The 26,700-nt window shown below is 41.6% G+C and overlaps 1 protein-coding gene across 1 annotated transcript in view; it reads left to right on the top strand.

The window, feature by feature from the left end:
* The first annotated feature begins 1,004 nt into the window (after positions 1-1,004).
* Positions 1,005-26,700, top strand: part of LOC137535516 (zinc finger protein 432-like) — a 37,331-nt gene continuing 11,635 nt past the window's right edge. Inside the window, exons 1-5 of the mRNA XM_068257357.1 lie at positions 1,005-1,070; positions 24,732-24,851; positions 25,929-26,114; positions 26,200-26,403; positions 26,528-26,662. Coding sequence (XP_068113458.1) covers positions 24,756-24,851; positions 25,929-26,114; positions 26,200-26,403; positions 26,528-26,662 — 621 coding nt within the window. The 5' untranslated portion in view covers positions 1,005-1,070; positions 24,732-24,755. The remainder of the gene's footprint in view (positions 1,071-24,731; positions 24,852-25,928; positions 26,115-26,199; positions 26,404-26,527; positions 26,663-26,700) is intronic.

Raw genomic sequence — 26,700 nt, forward strand, 5'->3', positions numbered from 1 at the left:
CCAGGTTCAAATCCCAGCCAGGGCACTATCTGCAAGGAGTTTGTAGGTTTCCCCAGGTCTGCAGGGGTTTATTCCTGGCACTCTGGTTTCCTCCAACATACAAAAAAAATACAGATAAGTTATGTTGGCTTCCCCCTAAATTGGCCCTGCGCGACATACATCTCTGACCTGGTCAGCAGATACACACCAGGTCACCCTCCAACAACCTCCTCCTAACCACCCCACGCATCTCAAACTCCCATGCTCGACTACAGGACTTCACTAGAGCTTCCTCCATAATGTGGAATTCTCTCCCACTGCCCATCAGGCATGCCTCCTCTTTCAACATCATCAAAAAAGCCCTGAAGACTCACCTCTTCAAGGAGGCCTACCCCACCCTGACGCTGCCCTAACTCTCTTTGCTGAGAACCTCTGGAAGCATCTCCCCCTCCTTTTGTGTCACCACCCCCTCCTCTAGATTGTAAGCCTTTGGCAAGGGACTCTCTCCTTGTGTCTTCATTGATTGTACACTCCACCCAAAGTAATGTGAACTTGTACTGGGACTTCCACTCCAGTGTATAATCTGGCATTGTATTACTACCTGTATTGTGTATCTTATTGCTTATTACCTGTATTGTGTTATTGTATCTTATTGCTTACTACCTGTATTATCAGTTACCTCGTCTGTAATCTTATGTATTGTACAGCACTGCGTAATATGTTGGCACTATATAAACCCAGTAAATAATAATAATAACATACACTACAGGATACATAGATAAATTACTAAGGTAGGGATTAGATTGTGAGTCCCTCTGAGGGACAGTTAGTGACAAGACAATATACTATCAACAGTGCTGTGAAAGATGTCAATGCTATATAAATGCTAAATAATAATAATAATAATAATAATAATAATAATAGATGGCTGAGTGCAGATGATTGCACTGATAGAGGCTGCAGTTAGCCTATTCACCACAAGATGTCGACATCACTTCTCTCAGGTGGAACGCACAGAAGGGAGGAAATGAAGCCAAAGACAGGAAGTGATGTAACAGCAGGGAGGTGGAGAAGGTACAACGTTGGAAAAGGTAATTGTGTGATTCTTGTTGTATATCTATAGCCATTGAGCAATGTACAGGTCTGTAGGATAGGGTGGGGAGATTAGTAAAGACATTGAGTATAGGCAGGTATAAGAGCAGTAATACAGCACAATCTATAGTAAATCCTAATATAGTAATCTCAGGTCCCAGCAATGTGCCTGTATGACTATACAATGTATGTCCAATCCTGATATAGTAACCTCTGGCTATAGTAATCTCAGTCCCCAGCAATGTGCCTGTATGACTATACAATGTATGGCCAATCCTGATATAGTAACCTCTGGCTATAGTAATCTCAGCCCCCAGCAATGTGCCTGTATGACTATACAATGTATGGCCAATCCTGATATAGTAACCTCTGGCTATAGTAATCTCATTCCCAGCCATGTGCCTGTATGACTATACAATGTATGACCAATCCTGATATAGTAACCTCTGGCTATAGTAATCTCAGTCCCCAGCAATGTGCCTGTATGACTATACAATGTATGTCCAATCCTGATATAGTAACCTCTGGCTATAGTAATCTCAGTCCCAGCAATGTGCCTGTATGACTATACAATGTATGGCCAATCCTGATATAGTAACCTCTGGCTATAGTAATCTCAGTCCCCAGCAATGTGCCTGTATGACTATACAATGTATGGCCAATCCTGATATAGTAACCTCTGGCTATAGTAATCTCAGGTCCCAGCAATGTGCCTGTATGACTATACAATGTATGACCAATCCTGATATAGTAACCTCTGGCTATAGTAATCTCAGCCCCCAGCAATGTGCCTGTATGACTATACAATGTATGGCCAATCCTGATATAGTAACCTCTGGCTATAGTAACCTCAGTCCTCAGCAATGTGCCTGTATGACTATGCAATGTATGGCCAATCCTGATATAGTAACCTCTGGCTATAGTAATCTCAGGTCCCAGCAATGTGCCTGTATGACTATACAATGTATGGCCAATCCTGATATAGTAACCTCTGGCTATAGTAATCTCAGTCCCCAGCAATGTGCCTGTATGACTATACAATGTATGACCAATCCTGATATAGTAACCTCTGTCTATAGTAATCTCAGGTCCCAGCAATGTGCCTGTATGACTATACAATGTATGTCCAATCCTGATATAGTAACCTCTGGCTATAGTAACCTCAGTCCCCAGCAATGTGCCTGTATGACTATACAATGTATGGCCAATCCTGATATAGTAACCTCTGGCTATAGTAATCTCAGTCCCAGCAATGTGCCTGTATGACTATACAATGTATGTCCAATCCTGATATAGTAACCTCTGGCTATAGTAATCTCAGGTCCCAGCAATGTGCCTGTATGACTATACAATGTATGACCAATCCTGATATAGTAACCTCTGGCTATAGTAATCTCAGTCCCCAGCAATGTACCTGTATGACTATACAATGTATGACCACTCCTGATATAGTAACCTCTGGCTATAGTAATCTCAGTCCCCAGCAATGTGCCTGTATGACTATACAATGTATGGCCAATCCTGATATAGTAACCTCTGGCTATAGTAATCTCAGTCCTCAGCAATGTGCCTGTATGACTATGCAATGTATGGCCAATCCTGATATAGTAACCTCTGGCTATAGTAATCTCAGTCCCAGCAATGTGCCTGTATGACTATACAATGTATGACCACTCCTGATATAGTAACCTCTGGCTATAGTAATCTCAGTCCCAGCAATGTGCCTGTATGACTATACAATGTGTGGCCAATCCTGATATAGTAACCTCTGGCTATAGTAATCTCATTCCCAGCCATGTGCCTGTATGACTATACAATGTATGACCAATCCTGATATAGTAACCTCTGGCTATAGTAATCTCAGTCCCCAGCAATGTGCCTGTATGACTATACAATGTATGTCCAATCCTGATATAGTAACCTCTGGCTATAGTAATCTCAGTCCCAGCAATGTGCCTGTATGACTATACAATGTATGGCCAATCCTGATATAGTAACCTCTGGCTATAGTAATCTCAGTCCCCAGCAATGTGCCTGTATGACTATACAATGTATGGCCAATCCTGATATAGTAACCTCTGGCTATAGTAACCTCAGTCCCCAGCAATGTGCCTGTATGACTATACAATGTATGGCCAATCCTGATATAGTAACCTCTGGCTATAGTAATCTCAGGTCCCAGCAATGTGCCTGTATGACTATACAATGTATGACCAATCCTGATATAGTAACCTCTGGCTATAGTAATCTCAGCCCCCAGCAATGTGCCTGTATGACTATACAATGTATGGCCAATCCTGATATAGTAACCTCTGGCTATAGTAACCTCAGTCCTCAGCAATGTGCCTGTATGACTATGCAATGTATGGCCAATCCTGATATAGTAACCTCTGGCTATAGTAATCTCAGGTCCCAGCAATGTGCCTGTATGACTATACAATGTATGGCCAATCCTGATATAGTAACCTCTGGCTATAGTAATCTCAGTCCCCAGCAATGTGCCTGTATGACTATACAATGTATGACCAATCCTGATATAGTAACCTCTGTCTATAGTAATCTCAGGTCCCAGCAATGTGCCTGTATGACTATACAATGTATGTCCAATCCTGATATAGTAACCTCTGGCTATAGTAACCTCAGTCCCCAGCAATGTGCCTGTATGACTATACAATGTATGGCCAATCCTGATATAGTAACCTCTGGCTATAGTAATCTCAGTCCCAGCAATGTGCCTGTATGACTATACAATGTATGTCCAATCCTGATATAGTAACCTCTGGCTATAGTAATCTCAGGTCCCAGCAATGTGCCTGTATGACTATACAATGTATGACCAATCCTGATATAGTAACCTCTGGCTATAGTAATCTCAGTCCCCAGCAATGTACCTGTATGACTATACAATGTATGACCACTCCTGATATAGTAACCTCTGGCTATAGTAATCTCAGTCCCAGCAATGTGCCTGTATGACTATACAATGTATGACCAATCCTGATATAGTAACCTCTGGCTATAGTAATCTCAGTCTCAGCAATGTGCCTGTATGACTATACAATGTATGACCAATCCTGATATAGTAACCTCTGGCTATAGTAATCTCAGTCCCAGCAATGTGCCTGTATGACTATACAATGTATGTCCAATCCTGATATAGTAACCTCTGGCTATAGTAATCTCAGTCTCAGCAATGTGCCTGTATGACTATACAATGTATGACCAATCCTGATATAGTAACCTCTGGCTATAGTAATCTCAGGTCCCAGCAATGTGCCTGTATGACTATACAATGTATGACCAATTCTGATATAGTAACCTCTGGCTATAGTAATCTCAGCCCCCAGCATTGTGCATGTATGACTATACAATGTATGTCCAATCCTGATATAGTAACCTCTGTCTATAGTAATCTCAGTCCCCAGCAATGTGCCTGTATGACTATACAATGTATGGCCAATCCTGATATAGTAACCTCTGGCTATAGTAATCTCAGGTCCCAGCAATGTACCTGTATGACTATACAATGTATGGCCAATCCTGATATAGTAACCTCTGGCTATAGTAATCTCAGGTCCCAGCAATGTACCTGTATGACTATACAATGTATGGCCAATCCTGATATAGTAACCTCTGGCTATAGTAATCGCAGCCCCCAGCAATGTGCCTGTATGACTATACAATGTATGGCCAATCCTGATATACTAACCTCTGTCTATAGTAATCTCAGTCCCAGCAATGTGCCTGTATGACTATACAATGTATGACCAATCCTGATATAGGAACCTCTGGCTACAGTAATCTCAGTCCCCAGCAATGTGCCTGTATGACTATACAATGTATGTCCAATCCTGATATAGTAACCTCTGGCTATAGTAATCTCAGGTCCCAGCAATGTGCCTGTATGACTATACAATGTATGTCCAATCCTGATATAGTAACCTCTGGCTATAGTAATCTCAGGTCCCAGCAATGTGCCTGTATGACTATACAATGTATGACCAATCCTGATATAGTAACCTCTGGCTATAGTAATCTCAGTCCCCAGTAATGTGCCTGTATGACTATACAATGTATGACCAATCCTGATATAGTAACCTCTGGCTATAGTAATCTCAGTCCCAGCAATGTGCCTGTATGATTATACAATGTAAGTCCAATCCTGATATAGTAACCTCTGGCTATAGTAATCTCAGCCCCCAGCAATGTGCCTGTATGACTATACAATGTATGGCCAATCCTGATATAGTAACCTCTGGCTATAGTAATCTCAGCCCCCAGCAATGTGCCTGTATGACTATACAATGTAAGTCCAATCCTGATATAGTAACCTCTGGCTATAGTAATCTCAGTCCCAGCAATGTGCCTGTATGACTATACAATGTATGACCTATCCTGATATAGTAACCTCTGGCTATGGTAATCTCAGTCCCAGCAATGTGCCTGTATGACTATACAATGTATGACCTATCCTGATATAGTAACCTCTGGCTATGGTAATCTCAGTCCCAGCAATGTACCTGTATGACTATACAATGTATGGCCAATCCTGATATAGTAACCTCTGGCTATAGTAATCTCAGTCCCAGCAATGTGCCTGTATGACTATACAATGTATGGCCATGCCTGATATAGTAACCTCTGGCTATAGTAATCTCAGTCCCAGCAATGTGCCTGTATGACTATACAATGTATGGCCAATCCTGATATAGTAACCTCTGGCTATAGTAATTTCATGTCCCAGCAATGTGCCTGTATGACTATACAATGTATGGCCAATCCTGATATAGTAACCTCTGTCTATAGTAATCTCAGGTCCCAGCAATGTACCTATATGACTATACAATGTATGGCCAATCCTGATATAGTAACCTCTGGCTATAGTAATCTCAGGTCCCAGCAATGTACCTGTATGACTATACAATGTATGGCCAATCCTGATATAGTAACCTCTGGCTATAGTAATCTCAGGTCCCAGCAATGTACCTGTATGACTATACAATGTATGGCCAATCCTGATATAGTAACCTCTGGCTATAGTAACCTCAGTCCCAGCAATGTGCCTGTATGACTATACAATGTATGGCCAATCCTGATATACTAACCTCTGTCTATAGTAATCTCAGTCCCAGCAATGTGCCTGTATGACTATACAATGTATGACCAATCCTGATATAGGAACCTCTGGCTACAGTAATCTCAGTCCCCAGCAATGTGCCTGTATGACTATACACTGTATGACCAATCCTGATATAGTAACCTCTGGCTATAGTAATCTCAGTCCCAGCAATGTGCCTGTATGACTATACAATGTATGACCCATCCTGATATAGTAACCTCTGGCTATCGTAATCTCAGTCCCCAGCAATGTGCCTGTATGACTATACAATGTATGGCCAATCCTGATATAGTAACCTCTGGCTATAGTAATCTCAGTCCCCAGCAATGTGCCTGTATGACTATACAATGTATGGCCAATCCTGATATAGTAACCTCTGGCTATAGTAATCTCAGTCCCCAGCAATGTGCCTGTATGACTATACAATGTATGTCCAATCCTGATATAGTAACCTCTGGCTATAGTAATCTCAGTCCCCAGCAATGTGCCTGTATGACTATACAATGTATGGCCAATCCTGATATAGTAACCTCTGGCTATAGTCATCTCAGTCCCAGCAATGTGCCTGTATGACTATACAATGTATGTCCAATCCTGATATAGTAACCTCTGGCTATAGTAATCTCAGTCCCCAGCAATGTGCCTGTATGACTATACAATGTATGACCAATCCTGATATAGTAACCTCTGGCTATAGTAATCTCAGTCCCAGCAATGTTCCTGTATGATTATACAATGTATGTCCAATCCTGATATAGTAACCTCTGGCTATAGTAATCTCAGCCCCCAGCAATGTGCCTGTATGACTATACAATGTATGGCCAATCCTGATATAGTAACCTCTGGCTATAGTAATCTCAGGTCCCAGCAATGTGCCTGTATGACTATACAATGTATGTCCAATCCTGATATAGTAACCTCTGGCTATAGTAATCTCAGTCCCAGCAATGTGCCTGTATGGCTATACAATGTATGTCTAATCCTGATATAGTAACCTCTGGCTGTAGTAATCTCAGTCCCCAGCAATGTACCTGTATGACTATACAATGTATGACCAATCCTGATATAGTAACCTCAGGCTACAGTAACCTCAGTCCCAGCAATGTGCCTGTATGACTATACAATGTATGTCCAATCCTGATATAGTAACCTCTGGCTATAGTAATCTCAGTCCCAGCAATGTGCCTGTATGACTATACAATGTATGGCCAATCCTGATATAGTAACCTCTGGCTATAGTAATCTCAGCCCCCAGCCATGTGCCTGTATGACTATACATTGTATGGCCAATCCTGATATAGTAACCTCTGGCTATAGTAATCTCAGCCCCCAGCAATGTGACGGTATGACTATACAATGTATGGCCAATCCTGATATAGTAACCTCTGGCTATAGTAACCTCAGTCCCCAGCAATGTGCCTGTATGACTATACAATGTATGTCTAATCCTGATATAGTAACCTCTGGCTATAGTAATCTCAGCCCCCAGCAATGTGCCTGTATGACTATACAATGTATGGCCAGTCCTGATATAGTAACCTCTGGCTATAGTAATCTCAGTCCCCAGCAATGTACCTGTATGACTATACAATGTATGGCCAATCCTGATATAGTGACCTCTGGCTATAGTAATCTCAGTCCCCAGCAATGTGCCTGTATGACTATACAATTTATGGCCAATCCTGATATAGTAACCTCTGGCTATAGTAATCTCAGTCCCCAGCAATGTGCCTGTATGACTATACAATGTATGGCCAATCCTGATATAGTAACCTCTGGCTATAGTAATCTCAGTCCCCAGCAATGTGCCTGTATGACTATACAATGTATGACCAATCCTTATATAGTAACCTCTGGCTATAGTAACCTCAGTCCCAGCCATGTGGCTGTATGACTATACAATGTATGACCAATCCTGATATAGTAACCTCTGGCTATAGTAATCTCAGTCCCAGCAATGTGCCTGTATGATTATACAATGTATGTCCAATCCATATGTAGTAACCTTTGGCTATAGTAATCTCAGGTCCCAGCAATGTGCCTGTATGACTATACAATGTATGTCCAATCCTGATATAGTAACCTCTGGCTATAGTAATCTCAGTCCCCAGCAATGTGCCTGTATGACTATACAATGTATGGCCAATCCTGATATAGTAACCTCTGGCTATAGTAATCTCAGTCCCCAGCAATGTGCCTGTATGACTATACAATGTATGACCAATCCTGATATAGTAACCTCTGGCTATAGTAATCTCAGTCCCAGCAATGTGCCTGTATGACTATACAATGTATGACCAATCCTGATATAGTAACCTCTGGCTATAGTAATCTCAGTCCCCAGCAATGTACCTGTATGACTATACAATGTATGTCCAATCCTGATATAGTAACCTCTGGCTATAGTAATCTCAGTCCCAGCAATGTGCCTGTATGACTATACAATGTATGACCAATCCTGATATAGTAACCTCTGGCTATAGTAATCTCAGTCCCCAGCAATGTGCCTGTATGACTATACAATGTATGACCAATCCTGATATAGTAACCTCTGGCTATAGTAATCTCAGTCCCAGCAATGTGCCTGTATGACTATACAATGTATGGCCAATCCTGATATAGTAACCTCTGGCTATAGTAATCTCAGTCCCAGCAATGTGCCTGTATGATTATACAATGTATGTCCAATCCTGATATAGTAACCTCTGGCTATGGTAATCTCAGTCCCAGCAATGTGCCTGTATGACTATACAATGTATGTCCAATCCTGATATAGTAACCTCTGGCTATAGTAATCTCACCCCCCAGCAATGTGCCTGTATGACTATACAATGTATGTCCAATCCTGATATAGTAACCTCTGGCTATAGTAATCTCAGTCCCCAGCAATGTGCCTGTATGACTATACAATGTATGTCCAATCCTGATATAGTAACCTCTGGCTATAGTAATCTCAGTCCCCAGCAATGTGCCTGTATGACTATACAATGTATGTCCAATCCTGATATAGTAACCTCTGGCTATAGTAATCTCAGTCCCAGCAATGTGCCTGTATGACTATACAATGTATGGCCAATCCTGATATAGTAACCTCTGGCTATAGTAATCTCAGTCCCCAGCAATGTGCCTGTATGACTATACAATGTATGTCCAATCCTGATATAGTAACCTCTGGCTATAGTAATCTCAGTCCCCAGCAATGTGCCTGTATGACTATACAATGTATGTCCAATCCTGATATAGTAACCTCTGGCTATAGTAATCTCAGTCCCAGCAATGTGCCTGTATGACTATACAATGTATGACCAATCCTGATATAGTAACCTCTGGCTATAGTAATCTCAGTCCCCAGCAATGTGCCTGTATGACTATACAATGTATGACCAATCCTGATATAGTAACCTCTGGCTATAGTAATCTCAGTCCCAGCAATGTGCCTGTATGACTATACAATGTATGTCCAATCCTGATATAGTAACCTCTGGCTATAGTAATCTCAGTCCCCAGCAATGTGCCTGTATGACTATACAATGTATGGCCAATCCTGATATAGTAACCTCTGGCTATAGTAATCTCAGTCCCAGCAATGTGCCTGTATGACTATACAATGTATGGCCAATCCTTATATAGTAACCTCTGGCTATAGTAATCTCAGTCCCAGCAATGTGCCTGTATGACTATACAATGTGTGGCCAATCCTGATATAGTAACCTCTGGCTATAGTAATCTCAGTCCCAGCAATGTGCCTGTATGACTATACAATGTATGTCTAATCCTGATATAGTAACCTCTGGCTATAGTAATCTCAGCCCCCAGCAATGTGCCTGTATGACTATACAATGTATGGCCAATCCTGATATAGTAACCTCTGGCTATAGTAATCTCAGTCCCAGCAATGTGCCTGTATGACTATACAATGTATGACCAATCCTGATATAGTAACCTCTGGCTATAGTAATCTCAGGTCCCAGCAATGTGCCTGTATGACTATACAATGTGTGGCCAATCCTGATATAGTAACCTCTGGCTATAGTAATCTCAGTCCCAGCAATGTGCCTGTATGACTATACAATGTATGTCCAATCCTGATATAGTAACCTCTGGCTATAGTAATCTCAGTCCCCAGCAATGTGCCTGTATGACTATACAATGTATGTCCAATCCTGATATAGTAACCTCTGGCTATAGTAATCTCAGTCCCAGCAATGTGCCTGTATGACTATACAATGTATGGCCAATCCTGATATAGTAACCTCTGGCTATAGTAATCTCAGTCCCCAGCAATGTGCCTGTATGACTATACAATGTATGTCCAATCCTGATATAGTAACCTCTGGCTATAGTAATCTCAGGTCCCAGCAATGTGCCTGTATGACTATACAATGTGTGGCCAATCCTGATATAGTAACCTCTGGCTATAGTAATCTCAGTCCCAGCAATGTGCCTGTATGACTATACAATGTATGACTAATCCTGATATAGTAACCTCTGGCTATAGTAATCTCAGGTCCCGGCAATGTGCCTGTATGACTATACAATGTATGTCTAATCCTGATATAGTAACCTCTGGCTATAGTAATCTCAGTCCCAGCAATGTGCCTGTATGACTATACAATGTATGTCCAATCCTGATATAGTAACCTCTGGCTATAGTAATCTCAGTCCCAGCAATGTGCCTGTATGACTATACAATGTATGACCAATCCTGATATAGTAACCTCTGGCTATAGTAATCTCAGTCCCAGCAATGTGCCTGTATGACTATACAATGTATGACCAATCCTGATATAGTAACCTCTGGCTATAGTAATCTCAGTCCCCAGCAATATGCCTGTATGACTATACAATGTATGTCCAATCCTGATATAGTAACCTCTGGCTATAGTAATCTCAGTCCCCAGCAATGTGCCTGTATGACTATACAATGTATGGCCAATCCTGATATAGTAACCTCTGTCTATAGTAATCTCAGTCCCAGCAATGTGCCTGTATGACTATACAATGTATGGCCAATCCTGATATAGTAACCTCTGGCTATAGTAATCTCAGCCCCAGCAATGTGCCTGTATGACTATACAATGTATGGCCAATCCTGATATAGTAACCTCTGGCTATAGTAATCGCAGCCCCCAGCAATGTGCCTGTATGACTATACAATGTATGGCCAATCCTGATATAGTAACCTCTGGCTATAGTAATCTCAGTCCCAGCAATGTGCCTGTATGACTATACAATGTATGGCCAATCCTGATATAGTGACCTCTGGCTATAGTAATCTCAGTCCCAGCAATGTGCCTGTATGACTATACAATGTGTGGCCAATCCTGATATAGTAACCTCTGGCTATAGTAATCTCAGTCCCAGCAATGTGCCTGTATGACTATACAATGTGTGGCCAATCCTGATATAGTAACCTCTGGCTATGGTAATCTCAGTCCCAGCAATGTACCTGTATGACTATGCAATGTATGGCCAATCCTGATATAGTAACCTCTGGCTGTAGTAATCTCAGGTCCCAGCAATGTGCCTGTATGACTATACAATGTATAACCAATCCTGATATAGTAACCTCTGGCTATAGTAATCTCAGTCCCAGCAATGTGCCTGTATGACTATACAATGTATGACCAATCCTGATATAGTAACCTCTGGCTATAGTAATCTCAGTCCCCAGCAATGTGCCTGTATGACTATACAATGTATGGCCAATCCTGATATAGTAACCTCTGGCTATAGTAATCTCAGTCCCAGCAATGTGCCTGTATGACTATACAATGTGTGGCCAATCCTGATATAGTAACCTCTGGCTATAGTAATCTCAGTCCCAGCAATGTGCCTGTATGACTATACAATGTGTGGCCAATCCTGATATAGTAACCTCTGGCTATAGTAATCTCAGTCCCAGCAATGTGCCTGTATGACTATACAATGTATGTCCAATCCTGATATAGTAACCTCTGGCTATAGTAATCTCAGTCCCCAGCAATGTGCCTGTATGACTATACAATGTATGTCCAATCCTGATATAGTAACCTCTGGCTATAGTAATCTCAGCCCCCAGCAATGTGCCTGTATGACTATACAATGTATGGCCAATCCTGATATAGTAACCTGTGGCTATAGTAATCTCAGTCCCAGCAATGTGCCTGTATGACTATACAATGTATGGCCAATCCTGATATAGTAACCTCTGGCTATAGTAATCCCAGTCCACAGCAATGTGCCTGTATGACTATACAATGTATGACCAATCCTGATATAGTAACCTCTGGCTATAGTAATCTCAGGTCCCAGCAATGTGCCTGTATGACTATACAATGTGTGGCCAATCCTGATATAGTAACCTCTGGCTATAGTAATCTCAACCCCCAGCAATGTGCCTGTATGACTATACAATGTGTGGCCAATCCTGATATAGTAACCTCTGGCTATAGTAATCTCAGTCCCCAGCAATGTGCCTGTATGACTATACAATGTATGACCAATCCTGATATAGTAACCTCTGGCTATAGTAATCTCAGTCCCAGCAATGTGCCTGTATGACTATACAATATATGGCCAATCCTGATATAGTAACCTCTGGCTATAGTAATCTCAGTCCCCAGCAATGTGCCTGTATGACTATACAATGTATGACCAATCCTGATATAGTAACCTCTGGCTATAGTAATCTCAGTCCCAGCAATGTGCCTGTATGACTATACAATGTATGTCTAATCCTGATATAGTAACCTCTGGCTATAGTAATCTCAGCCCCCAGCAATGTGCCTGTATGACTATACAATGTGTGGCCAATCCTGATATAGTAACCTCTGGCTATAGTAATCTCAGCCCCCAGCAATATGCCTGTATGACTATACAATGTATGACCAATCCATATATAGTAACCTCTGGTTATAGTAATCTCAGTCCCAGCAATGTGCCTGTATGACTATACAATGTATGACCAATCCTGATATAGTAACCTCTGGCTATAGTAATCTCAGCCCCCAGCAATATGCCTGTATGACTATACAATGTATGACCAATCCTGATATAGTGACCTCTGGCTATAGTAATCTCAGTCCCCAGCAATGTGCCTGTATGACTATACAATGTATGGCCAATCCATATATAGTAACCCCTGGTTATAGTAATCTCAGTCCCAGCAATGTGCCTGTATGACTATACAATGTATGACCAATCCTGATATAGTAACCTCTGGCTATAGTAATCTCAGTCCCCAGCAATGTACCTGTATGACTATACAATGTATGTCCAATCCTGATATAGTGACCTCTGGCTATAGTAATCTCAGTCCCCAGCAATGTGCCTGTATGACTATACAATGTATGGCCAATCCTGATATAGTAACCTCTGGCTATAGTAATCTCAGTCCCCAGCAATGTGCCTGTATGACTATACAATGTATGGCCAATCCTGATATAGTAACCTCTGGCTATAGTAATCTCAGTCCCAGCAATGTGCCTGTATGACTATACAATGTATGTCCAATCCTGATATAGTAACCTCTGGCTATAGTAATCTCAGGTCCCAGCAATGTGCCTGTATGACTATACAATGTATGGCCAATCCTGATATAGTAACCTCTGGCTATAGTAATCTCAGGTCCCAGCAATGTGCCTGTATGACTATACAATGTATGACCAATCCATATATAGTAACCTCTGGCTATAGTAATCTCAGTCCCAGCAATGTGCCTGTATGACTATACAATGTATGACCAATCCTGATATAGTAACCTCTGGCTATAGTAATCTCAGTCCCCAGCAATGTGCCTGTATGACTATACAATGTATGACCAATCCATATATAGTAACCTCTGGCTATAGTAATCTCAGTCCCAGCAATGTGCCTGTATGACTATACAATGTATGACCAATCCTGATATAGTAACCTCTGGCTATAGTAATCTCAGTCCCCAGCAATGTGCCTGTATGACTATACAATGTATGACCAATCCTGATATAGTAACCTCTGGCTATAGTAATCTCAGTCCCAGCAATGTGCCTGTATGACTATACAATGTATGGCCAATCCTGATATAGTAACCTCTGGCTATAGTAATCTCAGTCCCAGCAATGTGCCTGTATGATTATACAATGTATGTCCAATCCTGATATAGTAACCTCTGGCTATGGTAATCTCATGTCCCAGCAATGTGCCTGTATGACTATACAATGTATGTCCAATCCTGATATAGTAACCTCTGGCTATAGTAATCTCACCCCCCAGCAATGTGCCTGTATGACTATACAATGTATGTCCAATCCTGATATAGTAACCTCTGGCTATAGTAATCTCAGTCCCCAGCAATGTGCCTGTATGACTATACAATGTATGTCCAATCCTGATATAGTAACCTCTGGCTATAGTAATCTCAGCCCCCAGCAATGTGCCTGTATGACTATACAATGTATGTCCAATCCTGATATAGTAACCTCTGGCTATAGTAATCTCAGTCCCCAGCAATGTGCCTGTATGACTATACAATGTATGTCCAATCCTGATATAGTAACCTCTGGCTATAGTAATCTCAGTCCCAGCAATGTGCCTGTATGACTATACAATGTATGTCCAATCCTGATATAGTAACCTCTGGCTATAGTAATCTCAGTCCCAGCAATGTGCCTGTATGACTATACAATGTATGACCAATCCTGATATAGTAACCTCTGGCTATAGTAATCTCAGTCCCCAGCAATGTGCCTGTATGACTATACAATGTATGGCCAATCCTGATATAGTAACCTCTGGCTATAGTAATCTCAGGTCCCAGCAATGTACCTGTATGACTATACAATGTATGACCAATCCTGATATAGTAACCTCTGGCTATAGTAATCTCAGGTCCCAGCAATGTACCTGTATGACTATACAATGTATGACCAATCCTGATATAGTAACCTCTGGCTATAGTAATCTCAGTCCCAGCAATGTGCCTGTATGACTATACAATGTATGACCAATCCTGATATAGTAACCTCTGGCTATAGTAATCTCAGTCCCAGCAATGTGCCTGTATGACTATACAATGTATGACCAATCCTGATATAGTAACCTCTGGCTATAGTAATCTCAGTCCCAGCAATGTGCCTGTATGACTATACAATGTATGACCAATCCTGATATAGTAACCTCTGGCTCTAGTAATCTCAGCCCTCAGCAATGTGCCTGTATGACTATACAATGTATGACCAATCCTGATATAGTAACCTCTGGCTATAGTAATCTCAGTCCCAGCAATGTGCCTGTATGACTATACAATGTATGTCCAATCCTGATATAGTAACCTCTGGCTATAGTAATCTCAGTCCCCAGCAATGTGCCTGTATGACTATACAATGTATGGCCAATCCTGATATAGTAACCTCTGGCTATAGTAATCTCAGTCCCCAGCAATGTGCCTGTATGACTATACCATGTATGGCCTATCCTGATATAGTAACCTCTGGCTATAGTAATCTCAGTCCCAGCAATGTGCCTGTATGACTATACAATGTATGGCCAATCCTGATATAGTAACCTCTGTCTATAGTAATCTCTGTCCCCAGCAATGTGCCTGTATGACTATACAATGTATGTCCAATCCTGATATAGTAACCTCTGGCTATAGTAATCTCAGTCCCCAGCAATGTGCCTGTATGACTATACAATGTATGGCCAATCCTGATATAGTAACCTCTGTCTATAGTAATCTCAGTCCCCAGCAATGTGCCTGTATGACTATACAATGTATGACCAATCCTGATATAGTAACCTCTGGCTATAGTAATCTCAGTCCCAGCAATGTGCCTGTATGACTATACAATGTATGTCCAATCCTGATATAGTAACCTCTGGCTATAGTAATCTCAGTCCCAGCAATGTGCCTGTATGACTATACAATGTATGGCCAATCCTGATATAGTAACCTCTGGCTATAGTAATCTCAGTCCCAGCAATGTGCCTGTATGACTATACAATGTATGGCCAATCCTGATATAGTAACCTCTGGCTATAGTAACCTCAGCCCCCAGCAATGTGCCTGTATGACTATACAATGTGTGGCCAATCCTGATATAGTAACCTCTGGCTATAGTAATCTCAGCCCCCAGCAATATGCCTGTATGACTATACAATGTATGACCAATCCTGATATAGTAACCTCTGGCTATAGTAATCTCAGTCCCCAACAATGTGCCTGTATGACTATACAATGTATGACCAATCCTGATGTAGTAACCTCTGGCTATAGTAATCTCAGTCCCAGCAATGTGCCTGTATGACTATACAATGTATGGCCAATCCTGATATAGTAACCTCTGGCTATAGTAATCTCAGTCCCAGCAATGTGCCTGTATGACTATACAATGTGTGGCCAATCCTGATATAGTAACCTCTGGCTATAGTAATCTCAGCCCCCAGCAATATGCCTGTATGACTATACAATGTATGACCAATCCTGATATAGTAACCTCTGGCTATAGTAATCTCAGTCCCCAGCAATGTGCCTGTATGACTATACAATGTATGACCAATCCTGATGTAGTAACCTCTGGCTATAGTAATCTCAGTCCCAGCAATGTGCCTGTATGATTATACAATGTATGTCCAATCCTGATATAGTAACCTCTGGCTATGGTAATCTCAGTCCCAGCAATGTGCCTGTATGACTATACAATGTATGTCCAATCCTGATATAGTAACCTCTGGCTATAGTAATCTCAGGTCCCAGCAATGTGCCTGTATGACTATACAATGTATGTCCAATCCTGATATAGTAACCTCTGGCTATAGTAATCTCAGTCCCAGCAATGTGCCTGTATGACTATACAATGTATGTCCAATCCTGATATAGTAACCTCTGGCTATAGTAATCTCAGTCCCCAGCAATGTGCCTGTATGACTATACAATGTATGGCCAATCCTGATATAGTAACCTCTGGCTATAGTAATCTCAGTCCCCAGCAATGTGCCTGTATGACTATACCATGTATGGCCAATCCTGATATAGTAACCTCTGGCTATAGTAATCTCAGTCCCCAGCAATGTGCCTGTATGACTATACAATGTATGGCCAATCCTGATATAGTAACCTCTGTCTATAGTAATGTCAGTCCCCAGCAATGTGCCTGTATGACTATACAATGTATGTCCAATCCTGATATAGTAACCTCTGGCTATAGTAATCTCAGCCCCCAGCAATGTGCCTGTATGACTATACAATGTATGGCCAATCCTGATATAGTAACCTCTGTCTATAGTAATCTCAGTCCCCAGCAATGTGCCTGTATGACTATACAATGTATGACCAATCCTGATATAGTAACCTCTGGCTATAGTAATCTCAGTCCCAGCAATGTGCCTGTATGATTATACAATGTATGACCAATCCTGATATAGTAACCTCTGGCTATAGTAATCTCAGCCCCCAGCAATGTGCCTGTATGACTATACAATGTATGGCCAATCCTGATATAGTAACCTCTGTCTATAGTAATCTCAGTCCCCAGCAATGTGCCTGTATGACTATACAATGTATGACCAATCCTGATATAGTAACCTCTGGCTATAGTAATCTCAGTCCCAGCAATGTGCCTGTATGACTATACAATGTATGGCCAATCCTGATATAGTAACCTCTGGCTATAGTAATCTCAGTCCCAGCAATGTGCCTGTATGACTATACAATGTATGGCCAATCCTGATATAGTAACCTCTGGCTATAGTAATCTCAGTCCCAGCAATGTGCCTGTATGACTATACAATGTGTGGCCAATCCTGATATAGTAACCTCTGGCTATAGTAATCTCAGCCCCCAGCAATATGCCTGTATGACTATACAATGTATGACCAATCCTGATATAGTAACCTGTGGCTATAGTAATCTCAGTCCCCAGCAATGTGCCTGTATGACTATACAATGTATGACCAATCCTGATGTAGTAACCTCTGGCTATAGTAATCTCAGGTCCCAGCAATGTGCCTGTATGACTATACAATGTGTGGCCAATCCTGATATAGTAACCTCTGGCTATAGTAATCTCAGTCCCAGCAATGTGCCTGTATGATTATACAATGTATGTCCAATCCTGATATAGTAACCTCTGGCTATGGTAATCTCAGTCCCAGCAATGTGCCTGTATGACTATACAATGTATGTCTAATCCTGATATAGTAACCTCTGGCTATAGTAATCTCAGGTCCCAGCAATGTGCCTGTATGACTATACAATGTATGTCCAATCCTGATATAGTAACCTCTGGCTATAGTAATCTCAGGTCCCAGCAATGTGCCTGTATGACTATACAATGTATGGCCAATCCTGATATAGTAACCTCTGGCTATAGTAATCTCAGTCCCCAGCAATGTGCCTGTATGACTATACAATGTATGTCCAATCCTGATATAGTAACCTCTGGCTATAGTAATCTCAGTCCCCAGCAATGTGCCTGTATGACTATACAATGTATGTCCAATCCTGATATAGTAACCTCTGGCTATAGTAATCTCAGTCCCAGCAATGTGCCTGTATGACTATACAATGTATGTCCAATCCTGATATAGTAACCTCTGGCTATAGTAATCTCAGTCCCAGCAATGTGCCTGTATGACTATACAATGTATGGCCAATCCTGATATAGTAACCTCTGGCTATAGTAATCTCAGTCCCAGCAATGTGCCTGTATGACTATACAATGTGTGGCCAATCCTGATATAGTAACCTCTGGCTATAGTAATCTCAGCCCCCAGCAATATGCCTGTATGACTATACAATGTATGACCAATCCTGATATAGTAACCTCTGGCTATAGTAATCTCAGTCCCAGCAATGTGCCTGTATGACTATACAATGTATGACCTATCCTGATATAGTAACCTCTGGCTATGGTAATCTCAGTCCCAGCAATGTGCCTGTATGACTATACAATGTATGTCCAATCCTGATATAGTAACCTCTGGCTATAGTAATCTCAGGTCCCAGCAATGTGCCTGTATGACTATACAATGTATGTCCAATCCTGATATAGTAACCTCTGGCTATAGTAATCTCAGTCCCAGCAATGTGCCTGTATGACTATACAATGTATGGCCAATCCTGATATAGTAACCTCTGGCTATAGTAATCTCAGTCCCAGCAATGTGCCTGTATGACTATACAATGTATGGCCAATCCTGATATAGTAACTTCTGGCTATAGTAATCTCCGTCCCAGCAATGTGCCTGTATGACTATACAATGTATGTCCAATCCTGATATAGTAACCTCTGGCTATAGTAATCTCAGTCCCAGCAATGTGCCTGTATGACTATACAATGTATGGCCAATCCTGATATAGTAACCTCTGGCTATAGTAATCTCAGTCCCAGCAATGTGCCTGTATGACTATACAATGTATGTCCAATCCTGATATAGTAACCTCTGGCTATAGTAATCTCAGTCCCAGCAATGTGCCTGTATGACTATACAATGTATGTCCAATCCTGATATAGTAACCTCTGGCTATAGTAATCTCAGTCCCCTGCAATGTGCCTGTATGACTATACAATGTATGTCCAATCCTGATATAGTAACCTCTGGCTATAGCAATCTCAGCCCTCAGCAATGTGCCTGTATGACTATACAATGTATGACCAATCCTGATATAGTAACCTCTGGCTATAGTAATCTCAGTCCCCAGCAATGTGCCTGTATGACTATACAATGTATGTCCAATCCTGATATAGTAACCTCTGGCTATAGTAATCTCAGGTCCCGGCAATGTGCCTGTATGACTATACAATGTATGGCCAATCCTGATATGGTAACATCTGGCTATAGTAATCTCAGTCCCCAGCAATGTGCCTGTATGACTATACAATGTATGACCAATCCTGATATAGTAACCTCTGGCTATAGTAATCTCAGTTCCAGCAATGTGCCTGTATGACTATACAATGTATGGCCAATCCTGATATAGTAACCTCTGGCTATAGTAATCTCAGTCCCAGCAATGTGCCTGTATGACTATACAATGTATGGCCAATCCTGATATAGTAACCTCTGGCTATAGTAATCTCAGGTCCCAGCAATGTGCCTGTATGACTATACAATGTATGTCCAATCCTGATATAGTAACCTCTGGCTATAGTAATCTCAGTCCCCAGCAATGTGCCTGTATGACTATACAATGTATGGCCAATCCTGATATAGAAACCTCTGGCTATAGTAATCTCAGTCCCCAGCAATGTGCCTGTATGACTATACAATATATGACCAATCCTGATATAGTAACCTCTGGTTATAGTAATCTCAGTCCCAGCAATGTGCCTGTATGACTATACAATGTATGGCCAATCCTGATATAGTAACCTCTGGCTATAGTAATCTCAGTCCCAGCAATGTGCCTGTATGACTATACAATGTATGACCAATCCTGATATAGTAACCTCTGGCTATAGTAATCTCAGGTCCCTGCAATGTGCCTGTATGAATATACAATGTATGTCCAATCCTGATATAGTAACCTCTGGCTATAGTAATCTCAGCCCTCAGCAATGTGCCTGTATGACTATACATTGTATGGCCAATCCTGATATAGTAACCTCTGGCTATAGTAATCTCAGTTCCCAGCAATGTGCCTGTATGACTATACAATGTATGACCAATCCTGATACAGTAACCTCTGGCTATAGTCATCTCAGTCCCAGCAATGTGCCTGTATGACTATACAATGTATGTCCAATCCTGATATAGTAACCTCTGGCTATAGTAATCTCAGTCCCCAGCAATGTGCCTGTATGACTATACAATGTATGACCAATCCTGATATAGTAACCTCTGGCTATAGTAATCTCAGCCCCCAGCAATGTGCCTGTATGACTATACAATGTATGTCCAATCCTGATATAGTAACCTCTGGCTATAGTAATCTCAGTCCCAGCAATGTGCCTGTATGACTATACAATGTATGTCCAATCCTGATATAGTAACCTCTGGCTATGGTAATCTCAGGTCCCAGCAATGTGCCTCTATGACTATGCAATGTATGACCAATCCTGATATAGTAACCTCTGGCTATAGTAATCTCAGTCCCAGCAATGTGCCTGTATGACTATACAATGTATGGCCAATCCTGATATAGTAACCTCTGGCTATAGTAATCTCAGTCCCAGCAATGTGCCTGTATGACTATATAATGTATGACCAATCCTGATATAGTAACCTCTGGCTATAGTAAAGTTCCCGGCAATGTGCCTGTATGTATATACAGTAGCAATAAAAAGTATGATGTGAACCCTTTGGATGTATATGGATTTTTGCATAAATTGGTCATAAAATGTGATCTGCTCTTCATCTAAGTCACAACAATAGACAATCACAGTCTGCTTATACTAATACCACACAAATAATTCAATGTTTCCATGTTTTTATTGAACACACCATGTAAACATTCACAATGCAGGTGGAAAAGGTATGTGAACCCTTGGATTTAATAACTGGTTGAACCTCCTTTGACTGCAACAACTTAAACCAAACATTTCCTGTAGTTGCAGACTGTATGACTATACAATGTATGTCCAATCCTGATATAGTAACCTCTGGCTATAGTAATATCAGGTCCCAGCAATGTGCCTGTATGACTATACAATGTGTGGCCAATCCTGATATAGTAACCTCTGGCTATAGTAATCTCAGCTCCCAGCAATGTGCCTGTATGACTATAAAATGTATGACCAATCCTGATATTGTAACCTCTGGCTATAGTAATCTCAGTCCCAGCAATATGCCTGTATGACTATACAATGTATGGCCAATCCATATATAGTAACCTTTGGCTATAGTAATCTCAGGTCCCAGCAATGTGCCTGTATGAATATACAATGTATGGCCAATCCTGATATAGTAACATCTGGCTATAGTAATCTCAGTCCCCAGCAATGTGCCTGTATGACTATACAATGTATGACCACTCCTGATATAGTAACCTCTGGCTATAGTAATCTCAGTCCCAGCAATGTGCCTGTATGACTATACGATGTATGGCCAATCCTGATATAGTAACCTCTGGCTATAGTAATCTCAGGTCCCAGCAATGTGCCTGTATGACTATACAATGTATGGCCAATCCTGATATAGTAACCTCTGGCTATAGTCATCTCAGTCCCCAGCAATGTGCCTGTATGACTATACAATGTATGGCCAATCCTGATATTGTAACCTCTGGCTATAGTAATCTCAGGTCCCAGCAATGTGCCTGTATGACTATACAATGTATGTCCAATCCTGATATAGTAACCTCTGGCTATAGTAACCTCAGTCCCGGCCATGTGCCTGTATGACTATACAATGTATGTCCAATCCTGATATAGTAACCTCTGGCTATGGTAATCTCAGGTCCCAGCAATGTGCCTGTATGACTATGCAATGTATGACCAATCCTGATATAGTAACCTCTGGCTATAGTAATCTCAGTCCCAGCAATATGCCTGTATGACTATACAATGTATGGCCAATCCTGATATAGTAACCTCTGGCTATAGTAATCTCAGTCCCAGCAATGTGCCTGTAGGACTATACAATGTATGACCAATCCTGATATAGTAACCTCTGGCTATAGTAAAGTTCCCAGCTATGTGCCTGTATGACTATACAATGAATGACCAATCCTGATATAGTAACCTCTGGCTATAGTAAAGTTCCCGGCAATGTGCCTGTAAGTATATACAGTAGCAATAAAAAGTATGATGTGAACCCTTTGGATTTATATGGATTTTTGCATAAATTGGTCATAAAATGTGATCTGCTCTTCATCTAAGTCACAACAATAGACAATCACAGTCTGCTTATACTAATCCCACACAAATAATTCAATGTTTCCATGTTTTTATTGAACACACCATGTAAACATTCACAATGCAGGTGGAAAAGGTATGTGAACCCTTGGATTTAATAACTGGTTGAACCTCCTTTGACTGCAACAACTTAAACCAAACATTTCCAGTAGTTGCAGATCAAACGTGCACAACCGTCAGGAGTAAATTTTGACCATACCTCTTTACAGAACTGTTTTAGTTCAGCACTATTCTTGGGATGTCTGGTGTAAATTGCTTTCTTGAGGTCATGCTATTGCATCTCAATCGGGTTGAGGTCAGGACTCTGACTGGGCCACTCCAGAAGGTGTATTTTCATTTGTTTAAGCCATTCTGTTCTTTATTTACTTCTATGCTTTGGGTTGTTGTCCTGTTGCAACACCCATCTTCTGATGAGCTTCAGCTGGTGGACAGATGGCCTTAAGTTATCCTACAAAATGTCTTGATAAACTTAGCAATTCATGTTTCCTTCGATGATAGCAATCCATCCAGATCCTGACACAACAAAGCAGCCCCAACCCGTGATGCCCCCACCACCATACTTCACAATTGGGATGAGGTTTTGATGTTGGTGTGCTATGCCTCGTTTTCTCCACACAGGGTTGTGTTTCTTCTGAACAACTCAACTTTGGTTTCATTTGTCCACAGAATAGTTTGCCAATACTGCTGTGCAACATCCAGGTGCTCTTTTGCAAACTTTAAACGTGCAGCAATGTTTTTTGTTTGTTTTTGGACAGCAGTGGCTTCCTCTGTGGTATCCTCCCATGAACTCCATTCTTGTTTAGTGTTTTATGTATCGTACATTTGCTAACAGGGATGTTAGCATATGCCAGAGACTTTTGTAAGTCTTTGGCTGACACTCTAGGATTCTTCTTCACCTCATTGAGCATTCTGCGCTGTGCTCTTGCAGTCATCTTTACAAGATGGCCACTTCTAGGGAGAGTAGCAGCAGTGCTGAACTTTCTCCATTTATAGACAATTTGTTTTACTGTTGACTGATGAACAGCAAGGCTTTTGGAGATACTTTTATAACCCTTTCCAGCTTTATGCAACTCAACAATTCATAATCGTAGGTCTTCTGAGAGCTCTTTTGTGCGAGGCATCATTCACATCAGGCAATGCTTCTTGAGAAACGCAAACCCAACACTGATGTGTGTATTTTACTGGGCAGGGCAGCTGTAACCAACACCTCCATTCTCATCTCATTGGTTGGACTCCAGCTGGCTGACACCTCACTGCAATTAGCTCTTGGAGATGTCATTAGTCTAGGGGTTCACATACATTTTTCACCTGCACTGTGAATGTTTACATGGTGTGTTCAATAAAACATGGAAACATTGAATTATTTGTGTGGTATTAGTATAAGCAGACTGTGATTGTCTATTGTTGTGACTTCGATGAAGATCAGATCACATTTTATGACCAATTTGTGCAGAAATCCATATAATTCTAAAGGGTTCACAGACGTTTTATTGCTGCTTTACAATGTATGACCAATCCTGATTTAGTAACCTCTGGCTATACTGAGCGTTCTGATTGGCTGATGTTATCTCCCAAGAAACAAGTGATTGGGGACCCCTGTGTAGTCTGTGTCCTGTCCATCCACAAATGTATTTGACTATAACAAAGTCTAAGGCAAGGTGTGCAGCATCCAGCCTGGCCATACTCCGCACTCCCAGATAATGATCACTTTTATCCATCTCTAGAGAGGCGCATCCTGTACAGATCACATGACCACATCCGCAAGCATGGAGGAGGACTGGAGTCACATGACCAAGAGGTTACTGAACCTCATCCTGGAGGTCTATACTCTGCTGACTGGAGAGGTGAGGGGGATTCTGGGAGGTCACATGACATCACTCTAATCTTTATTAATAAAACACACAGCTGACTGGAGAGTTGAGGAGGATTCTGGGAGGTCACATGATGTCACGCTTATTTCTATTAATAAAAACTATTAACTATTAATTAAAACACACCCCTGATAGGAGAGGTGAGGAGGATTCTGGGAGGGCACATGACATCACTCTTATCTGTATTGATAAAACACACAGCTGACCGGAGTGGTGAGGAGGATTCTGGGAGGGCACATGACATCACTCTTATCTCTAGTAATATAACACACAGGTGACTGGAGAGGTGAGGGGGATTCTGGGGGGTCACATGACATCACTCTTATCTCTAGTAATATAACACACAGGTGACCGGAGAGGTGAGGGGGATTCTGGGGGGTCACATGACATCACTCTTATCTCTAGTAATATAACACACAGGTGACCGGAGAGGTGAGGAGGATTCTGGGGGGTCACATGACATCACTCTTATCTCTAGTAATATAACACACAGGTGACCGGAGTGGTGAGGAGGATTCTGGGAGGTCACATAACATCACTCTTATCTCTAGTAATATAACACACAGGTGACCGGAGAGGTGAGGAGGATTCTGGGAAGTCACATGAGGTCACTCTTATCTCTAGTAATATAACACACAGGTGACCGGAGTGGTGAGGAGGATTCTGGGAGGTCACATGAGGTCACTCTTATCTCTAGTAATATAACACACAGGTGACCGGAGAGGCGAGGAGGATTCTGGGAGGTCACATGACATCACTCTTATCTCTAGTAATATAACACACAGGTGACCGGAGTGGTGAGGAGGATTCTGGGAGGTCACATAACATCACTCTTATCTCTATTAATAAAACACACAGGTGACCGGAGTGGTGAGGACATGACATCACTCTTATCTCTGTTGATAAAACACACACCAGACCAGACAGGTGAGGAGGATTACAGGTTGTCAAATTTATCTATTAAAGTGGTATTTTCTTACTTCTTTGTGTTCCTGAATACTGTATGTTGTTGCTGTAGAATTCTGTATGGTGATAATCCCGTTTTACCAGGAATATTTAATGTCTCGAAATGCATCTGGTAAGTCATTACCAGCCAGCAGCTCTCTACATAGACCGACACTCATCCCGGTGTCCCCTCATTACTGCCTGATGCCATTTTCCATGAGACCAGAGAGAAGGAAGAAGAAGAAGATCCTGAAAGTCACCAGGAAGATGATAGAGCTGCTGATGGGAGAGGTGAGCAGTGCTGGGAATTATGGGACATTATCCAGTAACAGTAAGGGGTGTGTCTGGGTGGTGACTGTATCATTGTATGTGTCAGGTTCCTATAAGGTGTCAGGATGTCGCCGTCTATTTCTCCATGGAGGAGTGGCAGTATATAGAAGAACATCAGGACCTCTACAAGGACGCCATGATGGAGAATCACCAGAACTTCAGTAATGTCACAATGGAGGAGAAAAAAAATCACTTGAATGAGACAATTTTGGACATCACCCTGCAGATCATCAACCTTTTGACCGGAGAGGTGAGGAGGATTCTGGGAGGTCACATGACCTTATTATTTACTATTAATAAATACACATCTGACTGAAGAGGAAAGGGGGATTCTGGGATGGTCATGTGACATTGTTGTTAATCTTTCTATACAGAGTTTTCCTCCAGTAAAGTCTGGTGATCATGTGACCATCACGGTGCCCCCACCTCACTCCCCGGTATCTGAGGCACTCAACAAGCAAAAGATTCTGGAAGTCATCAGAAAGATGATGGAGCTGCTGACAGGAGAGGTGAGCGGTGCTGGGAATTATGGGACATTATCCAGTAA

This window comes from Hyperolius riggenbachi, chromosome 10 (genome assembly GCF_040937935.1).
Source record: "Hyperolius riggenbachi isolate aHypRig1 chromosome 10, aHypRig1.pri, whole genome shotgun sequence".
Lineage (NCBI taxonomy): Eukaryota > Metazoa > Chordata > Amphibia > Anura > Hyperoliidae > Hyperolius > Hyperolius riggenbachi.